The sequence below is a fragment of the Macaca nemestrina genome, chromosome 11 (assembly GCF_043159975.1).
Source record: "Macaca nemestrina isolate mMacNem1 chromosome 11, mMacNem.hap1, whole genome shotgun sequence".
Classification (NCBI taxonomy): domain Eukaryota; kingdom Metazoa; phylum Chordata; class Mammalia; order Primates; family Cercopithecidae; genus Macaca; species Macaca nemestrina.
Genome location: NC_092135.1, coordinates 38,298,192 through 38,320,140, shown reverse-complemented (window position 1 = coordinate 38,320,140; position 21,949 = coordinate 38,298,192). Strand labels below are relative to the sequence as shown.

The 21,949-nt window shown below is 31.9% G+C and overlaps 1 protein-coding gene across 4 annotated transcripts in view; it reads left to right on the top strand.

Annotated features, from left to right (window-relative positions):
* Nucleotides 1-21,949, top strand: part of LOC105492606 (LDL receptor related protein 1B) — a 1,932,714-nt gene that overhangs the window by 1,667,326 nt on the left and 243,439 nt on the right. For all 4 annotated transcript variants that reach the window (XR_011609732.1, XM_011759820.3, XM_011759819.3 and 1 more), the window contains exons 57-60: nucleotides 1,188-1,273; nucleotides 5,566-5,688; nucleotides 7,802-7,983; nucleotides 17,677-17,876. Coding sequence is in view for 3 of the 4 variants with exons in the window: in XM_011759820.3 (XP_011758122.2) it covers nucleotides 1,188-1,273; nucleotides 5,566-5,688; nucleotides 7,802-7,983; nucleotides 17,677-17,876 (591 nt within the window). In the remaining variant the exon portion in view is untranslated. The remainder of the gene's footprint in view (nucleotides 1-1,187; nucleotides 1,274-5,565; nucleotides 5,689-7,801; nucleotides 7,984-17,676; nucleotides 17,877-21,949) is intronic.

The following is a 21,949-nucleotide window of genomic DNA, read 5'->3' as shown; positions in this document are numbered from 1 at the left end:
AATGACTAATTTGGGATCCCATCAATGATGATAGATGGGGGTATTTAACATGAGTGACATAGTATATGCTGAAACATAATGTCATATCTTTGGCATTACATATTAATTACAAAACTAAAGACAGAGAAGAATAATGACTTCAAACAATTTAAAAGGACAGTAACTCTATAACAATAAATAATTTATAATAAAATCCACTTTCAATTATATGACATGATTACTTTTTTAAGTGTTTTTTTTTTTTCTAAGTTCTATCAACATTAAGTTTTTTCATTTGGCAAATAAGTTTATGAATGTGTCTCAAAAACAGATGTTAAAATGCTTGAGCAAATTATTCATCAAATGAATCTAGGATTATAACCACTGAGAATGTGGTCAAACTGACTTTAAATTATTCAGATATATATTTAAATAAATATAAAAGAAAATCTTTCTGAAATTATCTTCTTCAAGAAATCATTTTGTGTCCAAATAAAATCTGAAGAGAAAACCAAATGCTAGTGGTTTAGAGGATCTCCCATATATTGAGCATGGTCAGATCTTTATCGTGCTCTTTCCCAGATTCTAAAGTAAATGAGATACGAAAAGACATTGGACAAGATGATAAGGAAGAAATAAAGACTATTAAAGCATTAAAAAAAATAAGACTCATGAAGAAAGGTAAAATTAATAAAGATTTTAGAACCTGGAGTTCAGAAGTTATTTATGAGAAGTCCTCAGGCAGGTAAAAGAATATATACATGCAGTGATACTCTTGGTCTTCACTGAGGTCATCCTGAGAGCATTAGCCACTTGATTATCAGAAAAAAAATTCTGATCATAAGAATGTTTTAGCTGTACGTAGGTTTCTAAAACAGGTGAATATTATCTTTTTCTGCAATTTATGCAGACGATCAGATTGTAACAGTAGATATTTTCTCATTCCAAATAAATTATCTGAATGTCAAGAAACTGAGGGTGAGTAAGGTATGCACTTAGAATTTTCTAGATTTTCTGTACTGCCTGGGCGTGTGCTGCCTTTTCATTCTACTGTCAACTAGGTTGCTCAGTATGATTCTTTAAACCCTGAATCTACTAGACCAGCACTATATTTGACATCACATTGCTGCTAAACTAAACTGAAATTATGCAGAGGGGAAATACATAGATACTTAAAAGTCTAATATGTTATTTGTGTTGGTGTTTAGATGAAGAACCTTTTTTAATTCTTGCTGATCATCATGAGATAAGGAAAATTAGCACTGATGGCTCCAACTACACACTTTTAAAACAGGTATGACACTCCCAAGATGACTCCGTAACATTTAACATGTGTACTAGGTATATGTTAGAGCTGTAGAACTACCTAGCAAATAGAATTTGGGAAGCATATTTTTAGTTGTCAGGAGAAATATTTTCTTTGAAAATATTTGGTTTGTATATGCTCTGCTCCAAATTTATCTTTGCCTCAAACTGTATAATAGTGGCAGAAATATGTGAAAGCACTGTCTAGAACAAGTGTGCCAAAATTAAGGTTTTTTCTCATTTTTCTAGTTTGTTTATGTCAGTTTTAAGTATAAAGGAAGACCACCATTCCTGCAGTGTGTTTTCAGCAACATAAAGATTTACTTACCTAAAAAATACTTAAGGAGAAAATGTATACATAACTGCTTCAAGATGGAAAGTTTTTTGTTGCCCAAATAGTTTCCTACTTTAACTAACTTAACTTAATATACTTTTTCTATATTTTTAAACTTTTTCTTGTGCTTTTAAACTTACATCAAAGTTATAAAATATTAAAAATTATCTTTCTTGGGATATGATTACACAGGCCCTATAAACCTTTCTGTAAATTCAAAGTTAGATGCATCAGCCACGTATTTTCTGGTATGGTCTCTGGAACAAGGACATGTTTTTTTTTTTTTCACTAGGTGGTGTATGTGTGTGTGTGTGTGTGTGTGTGTATATATATATATATACATATATATATATAAACATACATACATATATATATGTGTGTGTGTGTGTGTAACATTCTGACCATTTAGACTCTACTATCTCAGTTTGAAGGAATAAAGTTCTCTCTTTAGAATATTTTTAAGCTCAGCTGAACCACAAGTTTAACTAATATAGAGCAATATTCATTATCTTCATGACAGAGTTATAATAGAGATTGGGTCCTAGCTTCTTGCTCATTTTCCAACCTTGTAGCTCAGGATATCTCTACCAGTATTCCTTTTGTTGTCTTTCATGGATAATGTGTTGTCAGAAATTGTTCTTAATGGAACAAAATGATTTTTTCCTCTATGCATTATTTAAGTCTATTTCACATAACAGAACCACTTTAATGCACCTTTAACATAGCTCTTTTCTCCTGGTGGTATCATTTTCGACTGTTGCCAGTCATTAGTACCTAAGTGGGGATGAGTTTCAGATACTTTCTTAGTGCAGTACATATGGGAATGAAGAAGCAGTGAGGATGATGAAGACGTTCATGAAGGATCTGAACACACCTGTGTCTTTGGAAAGCAATTGTTAATGGTGTCCACTGAGTAAGGAAATAGAGACCCAAAGAACCCATGGCAAGCCTTCTGCCCAGTTTTGCCTATGGGCTGCTGGGAATATGTCATTTCTTTCAGAGAACGTAGTTTTACTCAGTTTTATCATAGTGTTATAGAAATTTTAAAGGAGTTCTAGGCAATAGAAACCATTATCTTTGTCCAGAGAGCCCGTCCGCATATGCAGAATGAAATAGAACAGAGAAATAATTATCTCTGCACATTTTCTCACAACAAAAATAAATGAAAAGACAGTATCATTGTCTTAACTATTTGGAACTTTTATGTGCAGCTGATTAGGAAGAATGATTTATCGTAATATCACAATTTATATTATCTTTGTTGTAGTCAGTAACAATCTCATAAAGTTTTATAGCATAAAATTATGACAAGTGGTGGGACTTTTTCTTGCCCTCTATATTCTACAACATAATTGTAGTAAGGTCAGCTATAACTTAAATTCATGTACTATATTTAGAAACTGTACTTTAATAACATACATTTTGGGAATGAAAATTAATCAAGTACCTTTCCAATATGTTATCCAATTCAATTTGAACAGTGTCTTTATTCCAGTAACATTGTATAGAGAAACAAAACACAATTTCCTAAATTAATCATCTCGAACCAAAGAGTGCAAGTCTTTAGCTACAGAAATGAAAGAAGCAAATAGGATTCTGATGAAACCAATTTTCAGCTCTGAAACTACTGGGATGACTAGTTTTTAGACATTATTTTGACCATGCACCTGGCTGTTTTAATATTTCTTGCATATGATCCTGCAAAGAGACCACTGCACTGTTTTCTGTGGGGATTAAGAGTAAAGCTGTAGAAAAATGACCAGCTTGGCTAGATAGATATGTTGGAATTTAGAGCTTCAATTTTCTGCATTTGCAGCTTTAATTTATTATAGTTGACTTGCTAAATTTGGAATTGGATTTTTATTATCTAAATTGATTATTGTAAAGAAGGAATAGGATAATTCTTCCATGATTGAGGATTGTGGGTAAATCTCTGCTCAAGTTAGAGATGTGTTTCTCTCTACTTTTTCCCTGTAAAACTCTCTAATTTAGCCACCTGAATTAACAAGGCATCACAGAATCCTAACTTATTTACATTATTGCTCTGGAGAGAAAAGCAGTTTAACAGAAGGGATATTGTAAACTACTATTGGAATGAATTTATTAAGCCCTCTACAAACTTGCCTGGAACACATTCAATTTATATTTTAGAACTTTGACTTATTTTGCGTAGGCAACTTCCTACATATCTATGGTTATGTGCATTTAGTTAAGGAGTTCTCCATTTTTTAGGATGTGAGTGGATATTTAATGAATCTTTTGAATCTGTGACTGAATATCAGTTACCCGTTTTAGCACTTATAGTCGTTATTCATGATTTATAGTGTTGTCAGTAGGAAAGATACTTGCATTTATTCATCTTGGCTTAGCAAGGAATTTGCACTGAGCTATATTATTGCCTTGTGTCTCTTGTTTATGACATATGGCATGAGATTTTGTGGGGTTAGGTTACTACAGGTTGTCTTTATAATCTGGACCTCAAGAAAATGAGATTGCTCGTTTTAACACTATTATTATTAAAATTTAGCCCCGCTGTGAGAAGGGAAGATAAGCAGTATTTGCCAGAACCTCCTCTTATTTGCCAATATACATAGGACACCCTTAGTCTTGAATGCCCTTGGAAAAGTATGTCTGAAGAGTAATTATTAGCCTTGGCTTGACTCTTATAAAGAACTATTTAAATCTAAGTCAGTTTTATTATTATCATCAGATTCTGAATTTTCAGAGTAGATGTTGAAACTCAACTCAGACCTGAGAATTACTTTCCTCCTTCTCCCTCCTCCCCACAACCAAACTAAAACAAATAAAAAAAGCCTGCCTCTCTGAAGATGCTTGTCTCTACTCATAGGACTACAACTACTCATGCATTTCCCTCTAAAACAATCTGAGACATAGCATCAACTTTATGGTGAATATTGATGTAAGCTAGCTCTCCATAGATATAAAAACATGGCAGAGATCCCTTGAGGCTTTGCCAAATGTCTACAATATTATTTTCTAATCAATAGAATTTATATATTAATAAATTACTCAGTCCTTAAGGGAGTAAAGATATAATCTTTACCAGTAAGTCAGAATTAAACCAATTCCTAGGCAATTGTTTGAATAATTCTGCAACTAAAAGAGTCCTAGATCCTGGATGTACAGTCCTCAAATCGAATCAAATGTGAGAACTGTCAAACCAAAAAGCTGTAGCATCCAGAAACCCATCAATTGAATTTGTGTTCTGTTTTGCTACCTGCTAAAAAATGCATAACCATGAGTCTGAAGGGAGGCATTTCCTCACATTTCCACCACGTGGAATAAAAACATGTTGATTACCTAGTTCCTCCTTGGTCAAATACTCACCCGAGGTTGTAACTTTCAAATTCTAATATCACACTGTATTGCCAAGGGGCCATCTGAAGCATGAAGAAAGGCAGCTCTTTTATACTGTTGTTGGGACAAGTGCTTTGGGGGAAAGTAAAATTTCTATACCTTCTTTTCTGACTCATCAGATGGCTGTCCAGGGCTCATCTTAATCAGATGATCTACCTTTTCAATTTAGATGTGTACTTTTGTCAGGCTCCTCCACGGAACAGATTATTATGGCATAAAGTTTATATTTCATATAAACCTAAAGTAGAAATTTTAAACTTTATCTCCTTAAAAGAAGTTATTTTTATTTTCACATTACTGGCTATTTATTTAAACCACTATAAATATTTTGAAATTTTGTGGCCCATGTGGAAAATATTTTCAAATTAATATCATAGTTTATAAATGTATGATGTAAGGAAAATGTGAATATATGATACTTTTAATGAGAATTGGTAGCAAACACTATTTATTATAATAAGTAGAACTCTTTAGGTTCAAAGGGAGACAATGATTCCTGTAAACTCTTAAAACATTTTATAATTATTTCTATGAACTATGATTGACAACATAGTCTTTTTTATTTTTAGGGATTAAACAATGTGATTGCTATAGACTTTGATTACAGAGAAGAATTCATCTATTGGATTGATTCTAGCCGACCAAATGGCAGTCGCATAAATAGAATGTGTTTAAATGGAAGTGACATTAAGGTAACTAGACATTACAATGATAAGACTGTTGAATATTATATCAGTATGATTGAATTGTATAGAAACTGTTATTTTATGACCGTGACCTTACTCATAGAATACATTAGGGTAGTTTCAATTTCACATTTCGACAGTGTGATTAATACTTTAAATATGAAATATGAGACCTTTTATTCTTATGTTTCATCATAACACTATTACTTGTAATAATATAAACATCACATTGAGTAAATAAAATCTGGATCCTTATTCACAGCCCTAGGAAATGGGATAGGTGTTTTCAGCTTGAAGGATTAGTGCCTGTAATTCAATTGTATTGATTTAAATAAAATAGAAAGTTGAGTAAAAAATTTGTAATTGAAAAAGTTAAATGTTAGAGTGTGGATTGAAATTACAATACTGTTAAAATTAATCAATTACAGATGTAAAGAATTGAATGCATTTGTATAAAATTATGAACATTCCGATTTGAGAGGATGACATTGATATCACAGTTCTGTCATGTGTATGATGTCATATTCTAGATATGAGCAACTGGGTACCATCTTATGTTATTCTGAGTTTTAAAATCAAATTCTTAATACTGTATGTATTCATTAAAATATTTTATAAAGAAGTTTCAAATTAAAGTGAACAAAACCCATCAATTACTTTAACTTTTTTGTAACCATCTATATCATATATAATTTCATTTTGGGTGAAAGCAATCCATTTTGAAAATATTAATGAGATCTTAAAGTGTGCATGTACAATGATGAAACAAATAGTAAGCTGGGTTCAAGTGATTTAAAGTAGCTGTATTTAATAATGGTTTATATAATAAAAAATCAGTATATAATAGTGATAGGCAGATTGATTCGAGCCAACCCAATGGTTAAATAGAACAGATAAACAGATGAGTTTTTTGTCAATTTATTTTACAATTAATTTAAAAACTGTGGAAGTTACATTACTCAAACTTTATCATATATTTTATTACAATACATTTAAAAATTTTAATTTACCTTTATATTTTTTGAAAATACTTTACTATTTTTGAAAGCATATTCTCTACTGCCTGGCCACTACTACTCCATTACTACTTTAAATCATGTATTTATATAAGGTTATGTAAAGATAGAATACATCTTTATTCCCTTAATTTTATTAATTCACTGATTTTCATTTAAATAGCCATGCCAATATTCCAAATTTGAAATATAGTGGGTAAAAGAAAAACAGATGTCCTGCATTTCATTATAGGAGACTGATATTATTTATTGTTACAAATGAGCATATTACCAGTTTCATTTGTATCTTTATTATTGATGGCACTAGGGAAAAAGATAAATTTAAAATTGTATTGGCATTTTATTGTCTTTAACTATGTAACTATTGGCTTCTATGTAGTTTCAAGTTTCAATTGTTTATTTGACATATTTCTAAAAGTACTGGAAATTCAGAAATGCCAGCCATTTAGATCAAAAGTTATTGATCATTTTATATATATTATATTTATGCATGCAAAGACTGTATTTCATATTGTATTTGGTATATTCATGGAATAAGGTTGACAACAGCAGCTGAATGTGTACATTGTTACCTCCCTTTGGCTAGGTTCGAAATAGTGCATATTCTCCTTGGTGTTTTCTTCTCTCCTTATAGCCATCTAAATAGGGCAAAAGCAGCAGGGAGAGTGATGAATGCTACTGCTATCTCTCCCAAACTGGTTAAAGAAAAATAATGTCTCTAAGTGTGTGTGGGTTTTTTCTGTGTGTGTGTGTGTGTGTGTGTGTGTGTGTGTGTATGTGTGTGAGAATTTTATTCCAAATTTTAAGAGGATGAATAGATTACACTTTAACAAAAATGTGAACAACAAATGTGCAACTCTCCAGCAACTTTTTAAAATTATTTTGTTTAAACCTATATGTAATTTGTAGGGACCTAATTACACATTAGGTAATTTCTCACAAACAAGTAAGTAATTGCATTGCGGTCAATGGTTCTCTTCTTATCTAAGTTCCATTCCTTATGTTTAAATGGAATCCTATATCTCTGTAAAAATCAAGAAGCAATTGCTCACTTTTTATGCTAGAGATTTACACTGTTAACTTTTTAAATTCTTGTTTTGTAGGTAGTTCATAACACAGCGGTCCCCAATGCACTTGCTGTCGATTGGATTGGAAAAAACCTCTATTGGTCTGACACAGAAAAAAGGATCATTGAAGTATCCAAACTCAATGGCTTGTACCCTACTATACTCGTTAGCAAAAGGCTGAAGTTTCCCAGGGACTTGTCTTTAGATCCTCGAGCTGGGTTTGTAACAACTGTTAAAAATCTTAAAGATTAAGGCTGTGGATTACATTCATAGTGGTAAATAAATCTAGTTCTGTAGGTCATTAACATGGAAATCCAACGTAACGTTTATGTGTGTAGAAATTCTTACATGGAAATTAAAAAAAAAAAACAGTGATGTGAGTATCACAATAAAAGGAATAAAATTAAGATGATTGAATTTTACAGAAACTATTTTTTAAAATATTTAAACATGACTATTTTCCAATGAGTTGATAAATCCATGGTAGGAATGAATAAAACATACAGATTTCACTGATTTAATGCCTTTAAATCTTGAAGGAAAGGGAAGCTAAGAACAAATTCTTAGGTGATGTTTTGCAGTAGCTGGGGTAGTCACAAATATGGACAATGTAATCCCTGCACCACTTTATACCAGGAGACATAAGCAGTATCCGTGGATAATAAATGACGGTGCATTATCATGTGCCTTCAAGATGAAAAGCTGAATGGGACTATGGGGAAGAGTTTGTGGTGGATCTGTTTCATTTGCATTTCATTGTGAGAATGAGAAGTCATAGTAAGGACCAAGGACAGCAGGCTGGAGATTTCAGATGAGGGATTGAATACATCTGAAGGTGTCAAAGCTGTCTAGTGTATGTTTGCTAAAGTTCTATAGATTATGACCATTATAATTCACTTTCAATTATGTTGTTTTGGTCAGTAGAGTATACAAAACTTTTCAACTTTTTGCACTGTAATTTAGAGTGATTACATGCTCCAAAATCATCTTTGGAGAAGTTCAACCTACTCAACATACTTAGTAAAATAACAAATTTAAAGAACGGTTGATGTTTTGAAATAGGACACATTCACAGTAGCAAGTGTTAGGATAACTTTGGTACTCCAAATTTTCTGCAATTTAAATTAATTTTATTCACATATTTCACCAAACCACAGCTTTTATCATACCATATGCAACAATTAGATTTTGCCTCTGGTTAATGTATCTCTGTTAATTTTTTTGGTCCCTCGTATTTATAATTGTCGAAGTTATGTCATAGTATATTTTATAAGTTAATTGTATACATTAATTTAGGTAAAAATAGTACCTAATAGGAGAAGCTTTGTACTGTGCATATATTTTTGTTTTCAAGGTAATGTGCTCATTTTAACTTTTCACTATATAATTATGCAATCATTTTCTTACCTTTTTGAATATTTTCTTTACCATAGCAACAGAAGTTTCAAGGAGTGTCAATTTTAATTTAAACAGAATCACTAGAAAGTCTCTTTATATGTATGTTTTAAGAAATAATGGCCAGATGTACTAAATTTGGCTATCATCTATTCATTCTTAATTATGTGAATATTTCGATTTCTTGGATATTTTATAAGAAAATATTTATTTTTGATTTTTGATAGCTGGGTGTGGTGGCTCATGCCTGTAATTCCAGCACTTTGGGCAGCCAAGGCGGATGAATCACTTGAGGTCAGGAGTTCAAGACCAGTCTGGCCAACATGGCAAAACCCCGTCTCTACTAAAAATACAAAAATTAGCCAGGCGTGGTGGCACGCACCTGTAATCCCACCTACTTGGGAGACTGAGGCATGAGAATTGCTTGAACCCAGGAGGCAGAGGTTGCAGTGAGCAGAGATCACGCCACTGCATTCCAGCCTGGGTGACAGAGCGAGATTCTGTCTCAAAAACAAACAAACAAGCTATATATATATATAGCTTGTTTGATTCAAATATATATATATATTTGAATCTCTAAACAATTGTTTTTTTCTTCAAAATCAATATGGCTGGCTTAGCTTCTCATTTCATGCTATTCAAGATGCTTCACTTTCTAATGAAAGAAACATTACCTGTTTGATAATAGCAGTCTGTGGTCTTTTCTATTTATGAAGCAAAAACTGTGTCCTATTCTAGTGAATGCAGCTGAATCTATTAACAGCTTTAAGTTTTATTTCTCCCAGGTTACAGTTATTAGCCCATAAACTGAAAGCAGCCTTAAGTTATCATCAACATAAACCCATCCATTAAAAATGTCAATTAAAATAGCACAGTACAAAATTATTGTAGATGTTATAAAAGACTCCATTGATTTTATTTTTGGATAATATTTGGATTTTGATATAGATATGTCATATTATAACCAAAGAAAAAGGTAAAAGTTGGATCTCTTCATGAAACAATTAAAAACAACTGTTTTAATGTATAAAATTTAATGGCACCTTTTTGTTCATGCTGTTTTCCTAGTTCCCCTGAGTGAGAAAATCAGGCAACTTGGATTTTAGCATTGATGAGATGAACTCTAGGGTGAAAATGCCATAACTGTATAAAATATTATGCAATCTTGCTTCAAAAATGAAAGCTTAAATTTAAGATTAATAGAAATGCAATTGAACCTTCCTAATTCAGATTGCCATTGTGACTTGCATATGTTTTGATTATATCAAAACTACTGACTCCTGTTTCCTTGAGAAGTATTATGATTTCTGTCCTGATATTTAGTGAGGAAAAGGAGAGAATTTGTTTAAGGGAGAAGGAAAATCATTAGGCTGTCCTGTGTATTAAAGCAACAATACTTTTAGAAGATGTCTTGGGGGTCCTTTCTGTATTTAAATAATAGTATGTCAATTATTACAATATCACTTTAGATATGGTATTTAGTAGGAACATAAAGAAGATGCAAGTAGACAGAAAATCTTAGCTATTATGTTTAAATTCAATTGAAATCCTAATTTTTCTTATAATTTTATCTTAAGCTTCCTGTTATTTTGTGTAGTGTGGGAATGAGTATTCTAATTTATTATTAATTTAGGGTAATTGAAATAACTTACATTCAATATTGATGAAAATTACTCATATGTAGGATATGTATAAGCATTTTAAACAGAACAGAGAATATAAATATGTTAAAACTCTGCTGCACATTTTATCTTTTTGTATAATCAGTGTCACTTTAGTTAATCATAACAAAGACCATTATGATAAACATTAAAGTGAATGTATGATATGCCTAATTAACAGAAAACGTTACATATACTCATTCATTTATTCAACTCATATTTCCTGAACATTTAGTATATGTCTGACGCTGTTGGTAGGAGTGAGAATAAAAATAAAAGGCACGGTCCCTTGTCTCCAAGTATGTTACAGTCTAAAATAAAAGGCATGGTCCCCCATCTTCAAGTATGTTTCAGTCTAGTATGTAGGTACTTGCTTAAATAATCACAATACCATACAATAACTTTTAAGGTAGAGAAAATGGGAAGTGTTTCTATCTCAACGGGGTTCAGAGACAGCTTCCTGAACAAGAATGGTAGAGTAAGAACTAGCTGAGTGATGTGGTGCTCTGCAGGGCAAGAGATATTGTTGGCAAAAAGAACAGTCTCTCTGGGAAAAAACAGACACACAGAAGAGCATGGTACATCCAACAAATTACAAGGAACTTACACAGTTGGAGCAAATTAAACATATGTAATTATGGAACCAGTTCACTTTACAGAGTAAAGGAAAGCTAGGAATAAGTCAGAACACAACACACAATAACAACAAATAACAAACATTACAAGGCTTCTGTCTTGGGCAAACAGGTAAATAGAGGAGTTGTCCCCAGAATATGGGAATAAAGAAAAAGAGAAAAATACAAGAAAGGGAAACGATCAGTTTGTAGATCTATTGGGATTGGGAGTTCTATAATAATAATAATAATAATAATAATAATAATGGCTACCATTTCTATAGCATTTTTTGAGTTAGAAAGCTCTCAGTTTATCACTTCAGATGCATGTACTGTTTATCCAGAGTCTCTGAGAAACATAGAATTATTTGTATTACTTTCTGTATAGTTTAGATAGGCACATTTAACCACGAACTGGCTAAGTGACTTTCTCAGAATCATTTAGGTGATAAAATATTACACCGAGGATTTAATTCAGTTTTCAGACTTTGGTCCTAGACTTTTCCTATTACATCATGTCAGAGTGTCTAGTAACAAAATAACTGTGGATCATAAACATGTGCAAAAGCCATTCGAAAGAGGGATAAAGGAAAAAAAGAACTCCAAATCCTGTAGTTTCTTCCATTTTAACAATTATCCTTTTTAAAAGATTTAAAATTAGGACAGGTGAGGGCTGGGCACAGTGGCTCATGCCTGTAATCCCTGCACTTTGGCAAGCCAAGACGGGCAGATCACATGAGATCACGAGCTGGAAACCAGCCTGGCCAACATAGTGAAACCCCCTCTCTACTAATAATACAAAAATTAACTGGGCCTGGTGAGACACAGGCCTGTAATCCAAGCTACCTGGGAGGCTGAAGCAGACGAATCACTTGAACCCAGGAGGTGGAGGTTGCAGTGAGCCCAGATTGTGCCACTGCACTCCAGCCTGCTTGACAGAGTGAGACTTTGTCTCAAAATAAAGTAAAATTAGTATAGGTGATAAAAGTTTTTTGGAAAGTGAAAAAAGCTACCTAAATCATTACCAGCATGCCTTATTTTAAAAGGCATACTTTCATTTATTTTCCTTTACTAAAATTCTGACAATAGTCTGTTAGAGGCCAGGCACGGTGGTTCATGCCTGTAATCTCAGGACTTTGTGATGCCAAGGTGGGTGTGGATCACCTGAGGTTGGGAGTTAGGGACCAGCCTGGCCAACATTGTGAAACCCTGTTTCTACTAAAAATACAAAAGTTAGTCAGGCGTAGTGGCACGGGCCTGTAATCCCAGCTACTCAGGAGGCTGAGGCAGGAGAATTGCTTGAACCGGGAGGTGAAGGTTGCAGTGAGCTGAGAGCAAACCACTTTACTCTAGCCTGAGCAACAGAGTGAGACTCTGTCTAAAAAAAAAAAAAAAAGAAAAAAAAAAAGAAAAATCTGTTAGGAAATCCACAAGGAAATACTAGGTCCCATTTTGAATTTGAAATATATGTTAATGAAAATATGTGAAAGACACTCAGTATTTGGATCCATTATTGCCAATATGGATAATGACAATGCAAATAAATTTAGAAAGACACATTTTTACCCTCTGTATCTTGATATATTTTAGAATGTCCTTCAGCTTTTTCTATAGTTGGAATAACTACCAAGTTTTCCAAGACCAGCAGAAATATTACTTCCTCTCTAAAACATTTTCTAATTGTGCCTAAGTGATCACCACATATTGAACATTTAACATTATGTGACTGTTTTTAGTTGAAATGTCTTTCTCTCCATCTAGAACGTAACTTCCTTTAGCACAAAGGTCATGTCTTAATCATTTTTTGTGTCTAACATGGAGACTGTTAAATTCACTGTTGAAGAAGAATAATAAATGAGTAACTAGATGTACACAGAGAATGAGGTTATAGCTACAGAGACCTTGTGCCTGCACCTATGCACAAACCAATACATTGGTATGTTAATAACCTGCATGTTTCAAAGAGAAGAGTCATGAAGGAACTTTTGTTGTGATGAAATGAAAGGCAGACCAAGATGAAAATTCAGTTTCTGATTTCTGTGGAGGAATACAGAAATATTTCATTAAACTATGTATTCACATAAGAAAAACTTTTTTTAACCAAGTTTTTAAATCTGTCCAAACAGCTCATTTCAGTATTCTCATATTCAGGCAAAAACACACAGGCAAATAATATAAATGATTAATTTCATAATTCAAAGTCAGAAATAATTGCAGTTGGAAGGAAAAAACTTCTTCAAATTTAATACTTGAATTCAGAAAAAAATAGTAAAAGCTGAGAAAGACTTCTATTTAATCAGTTTTATAGAAATGCAATGTATAATATTCAACTGTAAAAGACATTCTGAAAAATCGCAGAGGCCTATTGTTATGGTTACAACCAGACATTCTTTTATGTGTTATACTTCATTATATCTCACAGAATAGGTACTGTTTAGGGCTGAAATTTTACATATGTGATTGGGGTAAACATTGCATATTATCTGGGTGCAATTTAGGTCTCTTCTTTCAACATTTTCCCTGCAGTTGTGATTTTTAGCTTTAATTATTTATAATAAATTTTTACATAGGTAATTTTAAGGGTTTCATTTCAGGAGTTAAAATTACCCTTATGTTTAGTACAGTCTTATTGATAAATTTGAAAAAAAAAAAAGTATAGCAATGGGGCATAAGTATGGAAACAAAATGATATCTAGCCATCAGAAGTTAGCTACCACTTACTGAGAGAAAAAATAAATCCTGTGTTTATGAAAGCTCGTGCTTACCTGAGTACAGTTGAACAACCCTTTCCTTCAGTGTAGTAGAGTATTATCCATAATATTCTTCTGCTTGATGAGTACTTAAATAGACAAATCATGTAATAACTTACATAAAACCAAGGCAAATCATGTCCAAAGATACATACAATCCAGATTCAATAGGTTACCTAGTAGGAGAGTATTACTAAACTAAAAATATATTAATATGCATATTTCATACGAAATCAGATAAAACAATAACAGCTATTATTTGCTGAACACTGGCTACATACTTATCAATGTTCTATGTTTGCTTCATATATTCTCTCATTTAATACTAACAGTGACCCTATGAGAAGAAACTGTAATTGCTTATTTTCGACATGAGGCAATCCAGGCTCAGGAAGGCTAATTAAAGCTCCTAAGTTCACATAACTAGTAATGAGAGGAACTGGGATCTGAGCCCATGTAATCTGTTTCTAGGATTTATTTGCTTCAGATGCTATATAGTGCTCATTAGAAGAGAAGTCAGTGTACAAATCTGGAAACCTGAGTCCTTGTTCCAAGTTTCCCCATCATAATAAACAAAGCAGATAACCTTTTATATTATCAGTTGTCACTTTATCAGTGAAAGCTTTAAGCTACATGATCTCCAGTACTCCCAATAACCAGAATTAGAATTCTCAATTATGTTATACTTTGTCCTAAAATCTGAAAGAAATAAAATGTCTTTTTTCTCAAGAAATTTACAAGGTGGTTGTGAAGATAAGTTATTTTTTTTTCCCCAAAGAACTATTTGTAAGCGTAACAGTTTTTCATGTCTTCCTCTATCTAGGTAAAATTATTATTCACTCTTTTGTACTTCCACAGTAAAATAATTGTATTAGCTGAAAAGTGAAAATGTGAGACTATAATGAAAAACTCTGACTAGAGCTAAATTTCACATAATTCATAAGTGGGGAGTAATTTGGAGAAGTATATCTGGGCCCAGTAAGAAAGGGTTTTCATTTGAGGGAGAGAATGCCAGTTCTGGAACTCTTACCAAACTTATTGAGAGTGATGTAACAGATGTTGGACTTCATGAAATAATATGCTTTTTCTCTTCTTGGTGTATTTGTTCATGATGATGGTAAGACTACCAGATGAAAAATTTCAAAACACAAATGAAAATTTAAAATTGCAATTATATGGAAGTTAGACCACTTGAAATTTGTAGTTTACTTAATAACTTAAGAAACATTATTATTCACATCCAGTAATTTAATTTGCAGTGCTTTTACTGATAGCATTGATCACATGTATTGATCAACTATAATGGAGAAAACCTTTTTTCACTTTTGAGGTGTTTAAATGGCAAGTACAATTACATGTAGAGTAGCTAAATAGAATGATGAAGACACTCTCTAATTAAACCAATTTGGATATGTTATTTTTAATGTTATAGAAATCATTGAAATATTACTTTTAATTTTTATTTTCTTATATGCAATTCTTAAAAAAAAACATGGCATGTAGCAGCACAAATAAATTTAGTCATATCTAACATGTGAGGGAAGCTGGAATAAATATATTTCAGAGAAATCAAAAATTAGCATGTTAGTATTCCCAAGATTCAAGGTCAGTAAGGCAAAAAGAATTGTTCTGATTTATTTCAACAAGGTAAACTATCTTTTTCTTTTTACTTCTTTCTGATTCAGTTTCTTCCTTCGTATCTCTTCTGTCGTGATCCCTAGTATAGGCAACAAGGCACTTCTCCATAAATTTATTAGAAAAGAATGAATTGTTTTGTTTCCTAGAAGATGTATTTCGCTGACATGTGTTCACTTTTCAAAAGAAAACTGTACCAAATATAATTCAAGATTTTAAAAACCATAACATCATCTTTTGAGGGACTTAGGATCTATTATTACTTGATAATTTGAGATTTTCAAAGTATGTTTACAGTTAATATGTATATACAAAAACACTGCGTAGGAATTCCAGTATTGGCCTATGTGAACTTGACTTAGTGTTACCAGACCCAAGTCTATTTTACATTTTGACTTTCAGAGATCTTTGAATCTCTGTTCATAACATTCCACCTTTTGTTTAGGTTTTATCAAAAATATATTGCTTCTTTTTTAAGCACCAGATTTCATTAGTACTTCAATGATAGTTTGACTATCAAATAACTTTTGTATTATCTTTATAAGCCATACTTTTATGCAAACCAAGAAAATGATTGTCAAAACACAATATTGCATGTGTTCTTTACAATGATTATTTAGGTTAGCTTTGTATTTGATAGTGTTTTTTTTTTTTCTGAAAACTCTTTCCTTTTTAGTATGTGTTTAAAATATCTGAACATAATTATGTCTGTCAGAATTTATGAGAAAAAAATTATTTTAAGAATGTTTTAGATTTAAATTGAATATACGGTTTTAAATCATATAAAACATTTTTAAACCAAATTATTTGGATGCAAATCTTCTAAATCTGAAGAACTAATTGCTAAGTATTATACCTGGCAAAAAGAAAGAGTGAAATAGAGAAAAATCTACTTGTGTTAATAGATTTCATTTTCAGAATTGGAATGTGATAATAACATTAAAGATCCTATAACTCAAATCTTTATTTTTATAGACAAGGAAACATCTAAAACATAAAGTAATTTCTCTTACTTTGAGGAAAAAACAAAAAAACAAATGGCTTCATTAAACAGAGAAAAATGTCTAAGTAATCTGTTGCTTATACGTTATTTGCATTTAATCAGGTGTAATATTTATACTGAACTCAACCTACTTATATAGTATCAATATTACTTACTTCATTTACTGTTTTTTTCCCCCACTTTCTGAACTGTCCTATATAGAACTTCTAATAACATAATGCAAATCACTGCTGTCCGGTAGAACTTTCTATGATAATGGAAGTGCTCTATATTTATGCTGTTAGATATGATGGCCACTAGACACACGTGGTTACTAAGTACTCGAAATGTGACTCGTGTGACCAAGGAGCAATACGGTTCATTTAATTTATTTTATTTTAATTAGTTTAAACAGTCATAATTGGTTAGTGGATATGATATTTAACAATGTATATTAAGGAAATAAAATGTGCACCTCCATAATTCCTTTTGACTTTTTCATAGATAACACATCAATAGTGATAATTGTATTCCTTCAACATTGATAGATACCTTTTGAAAATTTACATATGTTAGCTTTGAACATCTATAATTGGTTAACATTTGTGATAGTATTATATAATATTATTGTTATATATGAGTTTGTGTTCTAAAATAAACATATCTTTAAAGTTATATGAATATTTCAAATCATACTAGATATGTAATAAAACATCATAAGAAATTTTGCATCAAAGGATGCTTCTTAAAAGCTGTAATTCAGAGAAATGGCAAGAATTAATGTGGAAACAGTTGAGCAAAAAGGTAATATATTGTTTGATGTTTTGCTCCCAGAGAATCTGTAAACAAAATAGTTATGGATTTTCTTTCCTAGGTATTTGTATTGGATTGACTGCTGCGAGTATCCTCATATTGGTCGTGTTGGAATGGATGGAACCAATCAGAGTGTTGTCATAGAAACCAAGATTTCTAGACCTATGGCACTAACAATAGATTATGTTAACCATAGACTCTACTGGGCTGATGAAAATCACATTGAATTTAGCAACATGGATGGATCTCGTAGACACAAAGGTTGGTCCAGTAGCATAAATATTTTAGTATTTTACCAGGTCATAAAATATTTATTTAAAAATATATATTTATCTTATATGCTTTCTCTCATCAAACATTTAATTTAAGATTACATTATTATACTCCTTTATGAAAATATTGATAAATTAGAATGAGACATAATTATTTAAAAATTATATGTTATGCATAAGATATTTTACACTATCAATGTTTTCTTTAATTGTATTTTTCTAAATAGATTTTCTAGTAAATGGGCTGTAGTTTTATAAATTAATATTCACATGTATCCCAATTGAATTGAAATAGAAGGTTATTTGCTTGTAAATATGAGGCTATTCCTGCAATCTGCTAGGATTTCAATTTTCTTAAAAAAACTGAGTAAAAGTATAGTTTTATAAGTTATCAGTTAAGCTGTGTACATGACTAATGTTACTGTTACCTAATCACAGCAGCAACAATAATTAACATACAAAATAGTAACAGACAAGGATATAACAGAGAAGAGGTCAAGTATAGTTAAACATGACATGGATATAGCAGAAGCCACAAATGACTCAAATTACATCAAAATGTTTTAGGTAACAGGTAGCTTTTTAAGAATTAGACTTTTTCCTGAACAAATAAATGAATTTTTATTGATCTTCACTAACTTAATGTCACCTTTGCTATCAGGGGTTTACATTTCCAAACATCACTTAAAATAAGAGTTTCAAAGAGAGGTCCCAAATAAAGTCTACATGTTAATAACAGTTTAGCTTGTCAAGTTGCTTCCTTCTCTGGCATTAAGCTTAAAGCAAAAACCCCTGGAGGAGGGAAGGATGAGAAATGATAAGGAAGAAAGGATTTTTCTTAATCATCAAGTAATACTCTGCCAGTGTGTTCCAGTGTGGAATAAAGCAATGAGTTTAAAAAGAGAAAAGGTAAAAGGCACCAAAGTTACACCACTTAATAATTTTACCTACATTCCTGTCAGTTGACGTTTAAACAAATATATCTTTTCATCGTTCTAATTAGCAATGCTGACAGGAAGTGTTTAGAGGTGCTTTCTTAAGGGTAAGAACATTGCAGTACGAAGAGTGCAGTTGGATGAGTCACTTACTTAGGTGTTGACATTCCAATTATGGAGATAAAAAACTCATCAGGATGCAATTTAAGTGAAAAATTATTTAAAGAACACTTTAGGATTTTAATTACAGCAAAAGGAATGTTGACAGATTGAAATCACGCTTAGCATTTAGAAGTTATATCTCCCCCAAAGAATCAATAATGAAATGTTCTGCCTCATTCTTGGGTTGCACAGTTGAAAGTTTTATTGTGACAGTCAATATTTTTCCATGTAACCATAAATCTTTTCATTTTTAGCCTCCATATAAAGTGCTAGGTGGTTGTATATGTATTACTTTTTACTAAAATTTCATTGTACAACAAAATTTATATATATATTTTGATTAGGTAGGTGACTATTTAAAAACACCACAGCATTAAATATTTGCCTTTCATTTGAGTCTTTGAAGTTTGAAGCTAAAATTGTTAAAAAATATTAGATCTATTAGAAACTATTGACTTCATTTCCTACTTATTAAAAAATTATGTCACTTATGTGGTGACTAATGCTTTGTTAACCTTAATTCAAAATTAAGTCCATGTTAAAGTGTACTGGTGGTGACTTTGGATAGAGAGACATGTGTAACAGGTAGAAATGGCACTAAATGTATTAAATAGTAAAATATTTGGCTGAAAGATAGTCTAGTATGATGTTATTAAAAATTACAAACTTGATTTTGAAAATGCATCAAGATTCAAATGGGAAGAAAAGTAGAATTACAGCCTTCAGAATATTTTCTCCTGAAGGTTTTCTCAGAAAGACTCGTGAAAAATTCACTAAGTGCCTTATCAGGCATCTGCCAATATCTGAGCGCAGGCCAATAATTATCTGGTAGTTACTAATGAGGTACTAATTGGAGCCAGCGTGAATTATGCCAACTCTACCATCAACGAAAGAAAGAGCCATGAATTTACCACATTTGTAAAGAGGTATTGGATTATTCTACTTGCATTTGCCACATAAAGACAAAGAACGCTATGGTTTCCTAGTTGTTTATTTGCAGGTGGAAAATGAGACATTCGTATCAATAACTTTTGTGTTACTTCATCACTAGCCACATTGTTTTAAACCAAACCAATGTTATTTTTCTCATTTATTGTATTTCTTAAAACTGAAATCTGAGCTAACCAGAGCAATGAGACAAGCCAGTCATGATAAAGTAATTTGAGAATATAAAAAATATATGAGACTTTTTAGAACAACAGCCCTTTTTCATAAGCCAAATTTTAGAAAAGTCACCCCTTGGACTTTATGGTTTAAAAAGTTGGGCATTTTTCCCCCAAAGGTATTCCAGTTTACACCACAGAGTAGTTTTATAAATGAAGCATTATTTTATTATTATTTGTCTAGTTCAAGAATATCTGAGGTTTCTAAAAATTCTGTGACTTAAAACAAAGGTTCAGATTATCTCCAAGGTACATGTGCCTTACAATTTGTTTGAGAGCTTCCATTCCTCTTTCTTTGCTCCCTGATACACCCTAATTCACCCTCCTACCAAATCTACACACCACATTGAAAACCTGAACAAAAAATTCCAAAATATATCAGTCAATTTACTAGCTTAGGAAAATTTAGATGCAATCTTAGTCACATGAACCTCTCCCTAATCTTTATCTCTCTGTATCACTCTACTGTTATTCACTATAGTAACATATGATATAATATTAATAATATAGTGATACAGTAAAAGACATGCTACTGAATAAATCAGTGTATTTTAATTTATATCTTCATTAATTTCTTTTATTAATTGTTCTGATTTCTTCTCTTTAACTATGACCATCATTCATTCATTCATTCATTCATTCATTAGATATTTACTGACCTGTCTTTCTGTGCCGTGCACTATGCTAGGCCCCTGGTGTTGCAAAGATGAATAAGTCTCTACCTTCAGATAATAATTCAATCGACAAAACCAATATGCAGGAAAAGACATAAATTAGATTGGGGGTAAGACGTATGTGCAAAATATTCCAAAAATGCAGGCAGGAGTAGTGAAGACTGCTAAAGTGGGAAGATCTTTGAGCAGTTTGAGAGATTTAGCAAAAGCTCTCCGTAGAGGGAAAATGTAAGAAGGATTCTTCACACAGAGGGAACAGCATGCGCAAAGATGTGATAGAGTCTTGAAATAGCATGGGGTTTACTCAATTTGGCTATGACTGGAAGTCATATAAGAATGAGATAATGACACTAGATGAACAAGGGCAAATTGGGGCCAGATTGTCACAAGCCTTGTATGCTAAGTAATTTGGAATTTATCCTTAGGTCACAGGGAGCTATTGATGGTGTTTAGTTGATGGAGTGCTGTTATTAGATTTGACAACAGCATGTGAAATGAAAGACCCTGGAAGGGCAACCAATTTAGAGACTGTTAAAATATTTTAGGAGAAAATATTTGAAGTGATTATAGCTGTGGGAATGGAGATACAGTGTTAGAGTCAATAGTTATGTAGTAGACCAAATTGGAGATATATGTAAGCTTAGAAATACTGGTAGTGGCATTATAAAAATTAAATAAATGATTTACATTATTATTGAATAGCTAGGGGAAAAGAATTCCAATATTTGATGACTTATTAGTTTTGTATGTATTTGTACATTTTTTAAAAGAATTAATAATGCCAAACTAAGCCTAATTTAGATATTCAGAATCTCTATGTTACGATGCTCTACTTTGGTTGGAGATGCGTTAATTTTAACAGCAAAAGTGCTATTCTAAAGATGTATTAAACATTCTATATTATGTCCTTCCCTAAAAGGCATTTCAGAAAACCTGATAATTTAACTAAAGTTCACAAATAAGTGACACTCTTTCTGCCTACTCTCTCTTGAGACGTGGAATAGGTCCAGTGAGAAACTTGGCAATTTGAGGATGTTTTCCAGGTGGAAATATTCAGTTTTTAAATACATTGTTACACAAAAGCACACTGATCCTAATATATGAATAAAAATAGTATTCTTCTAGGTC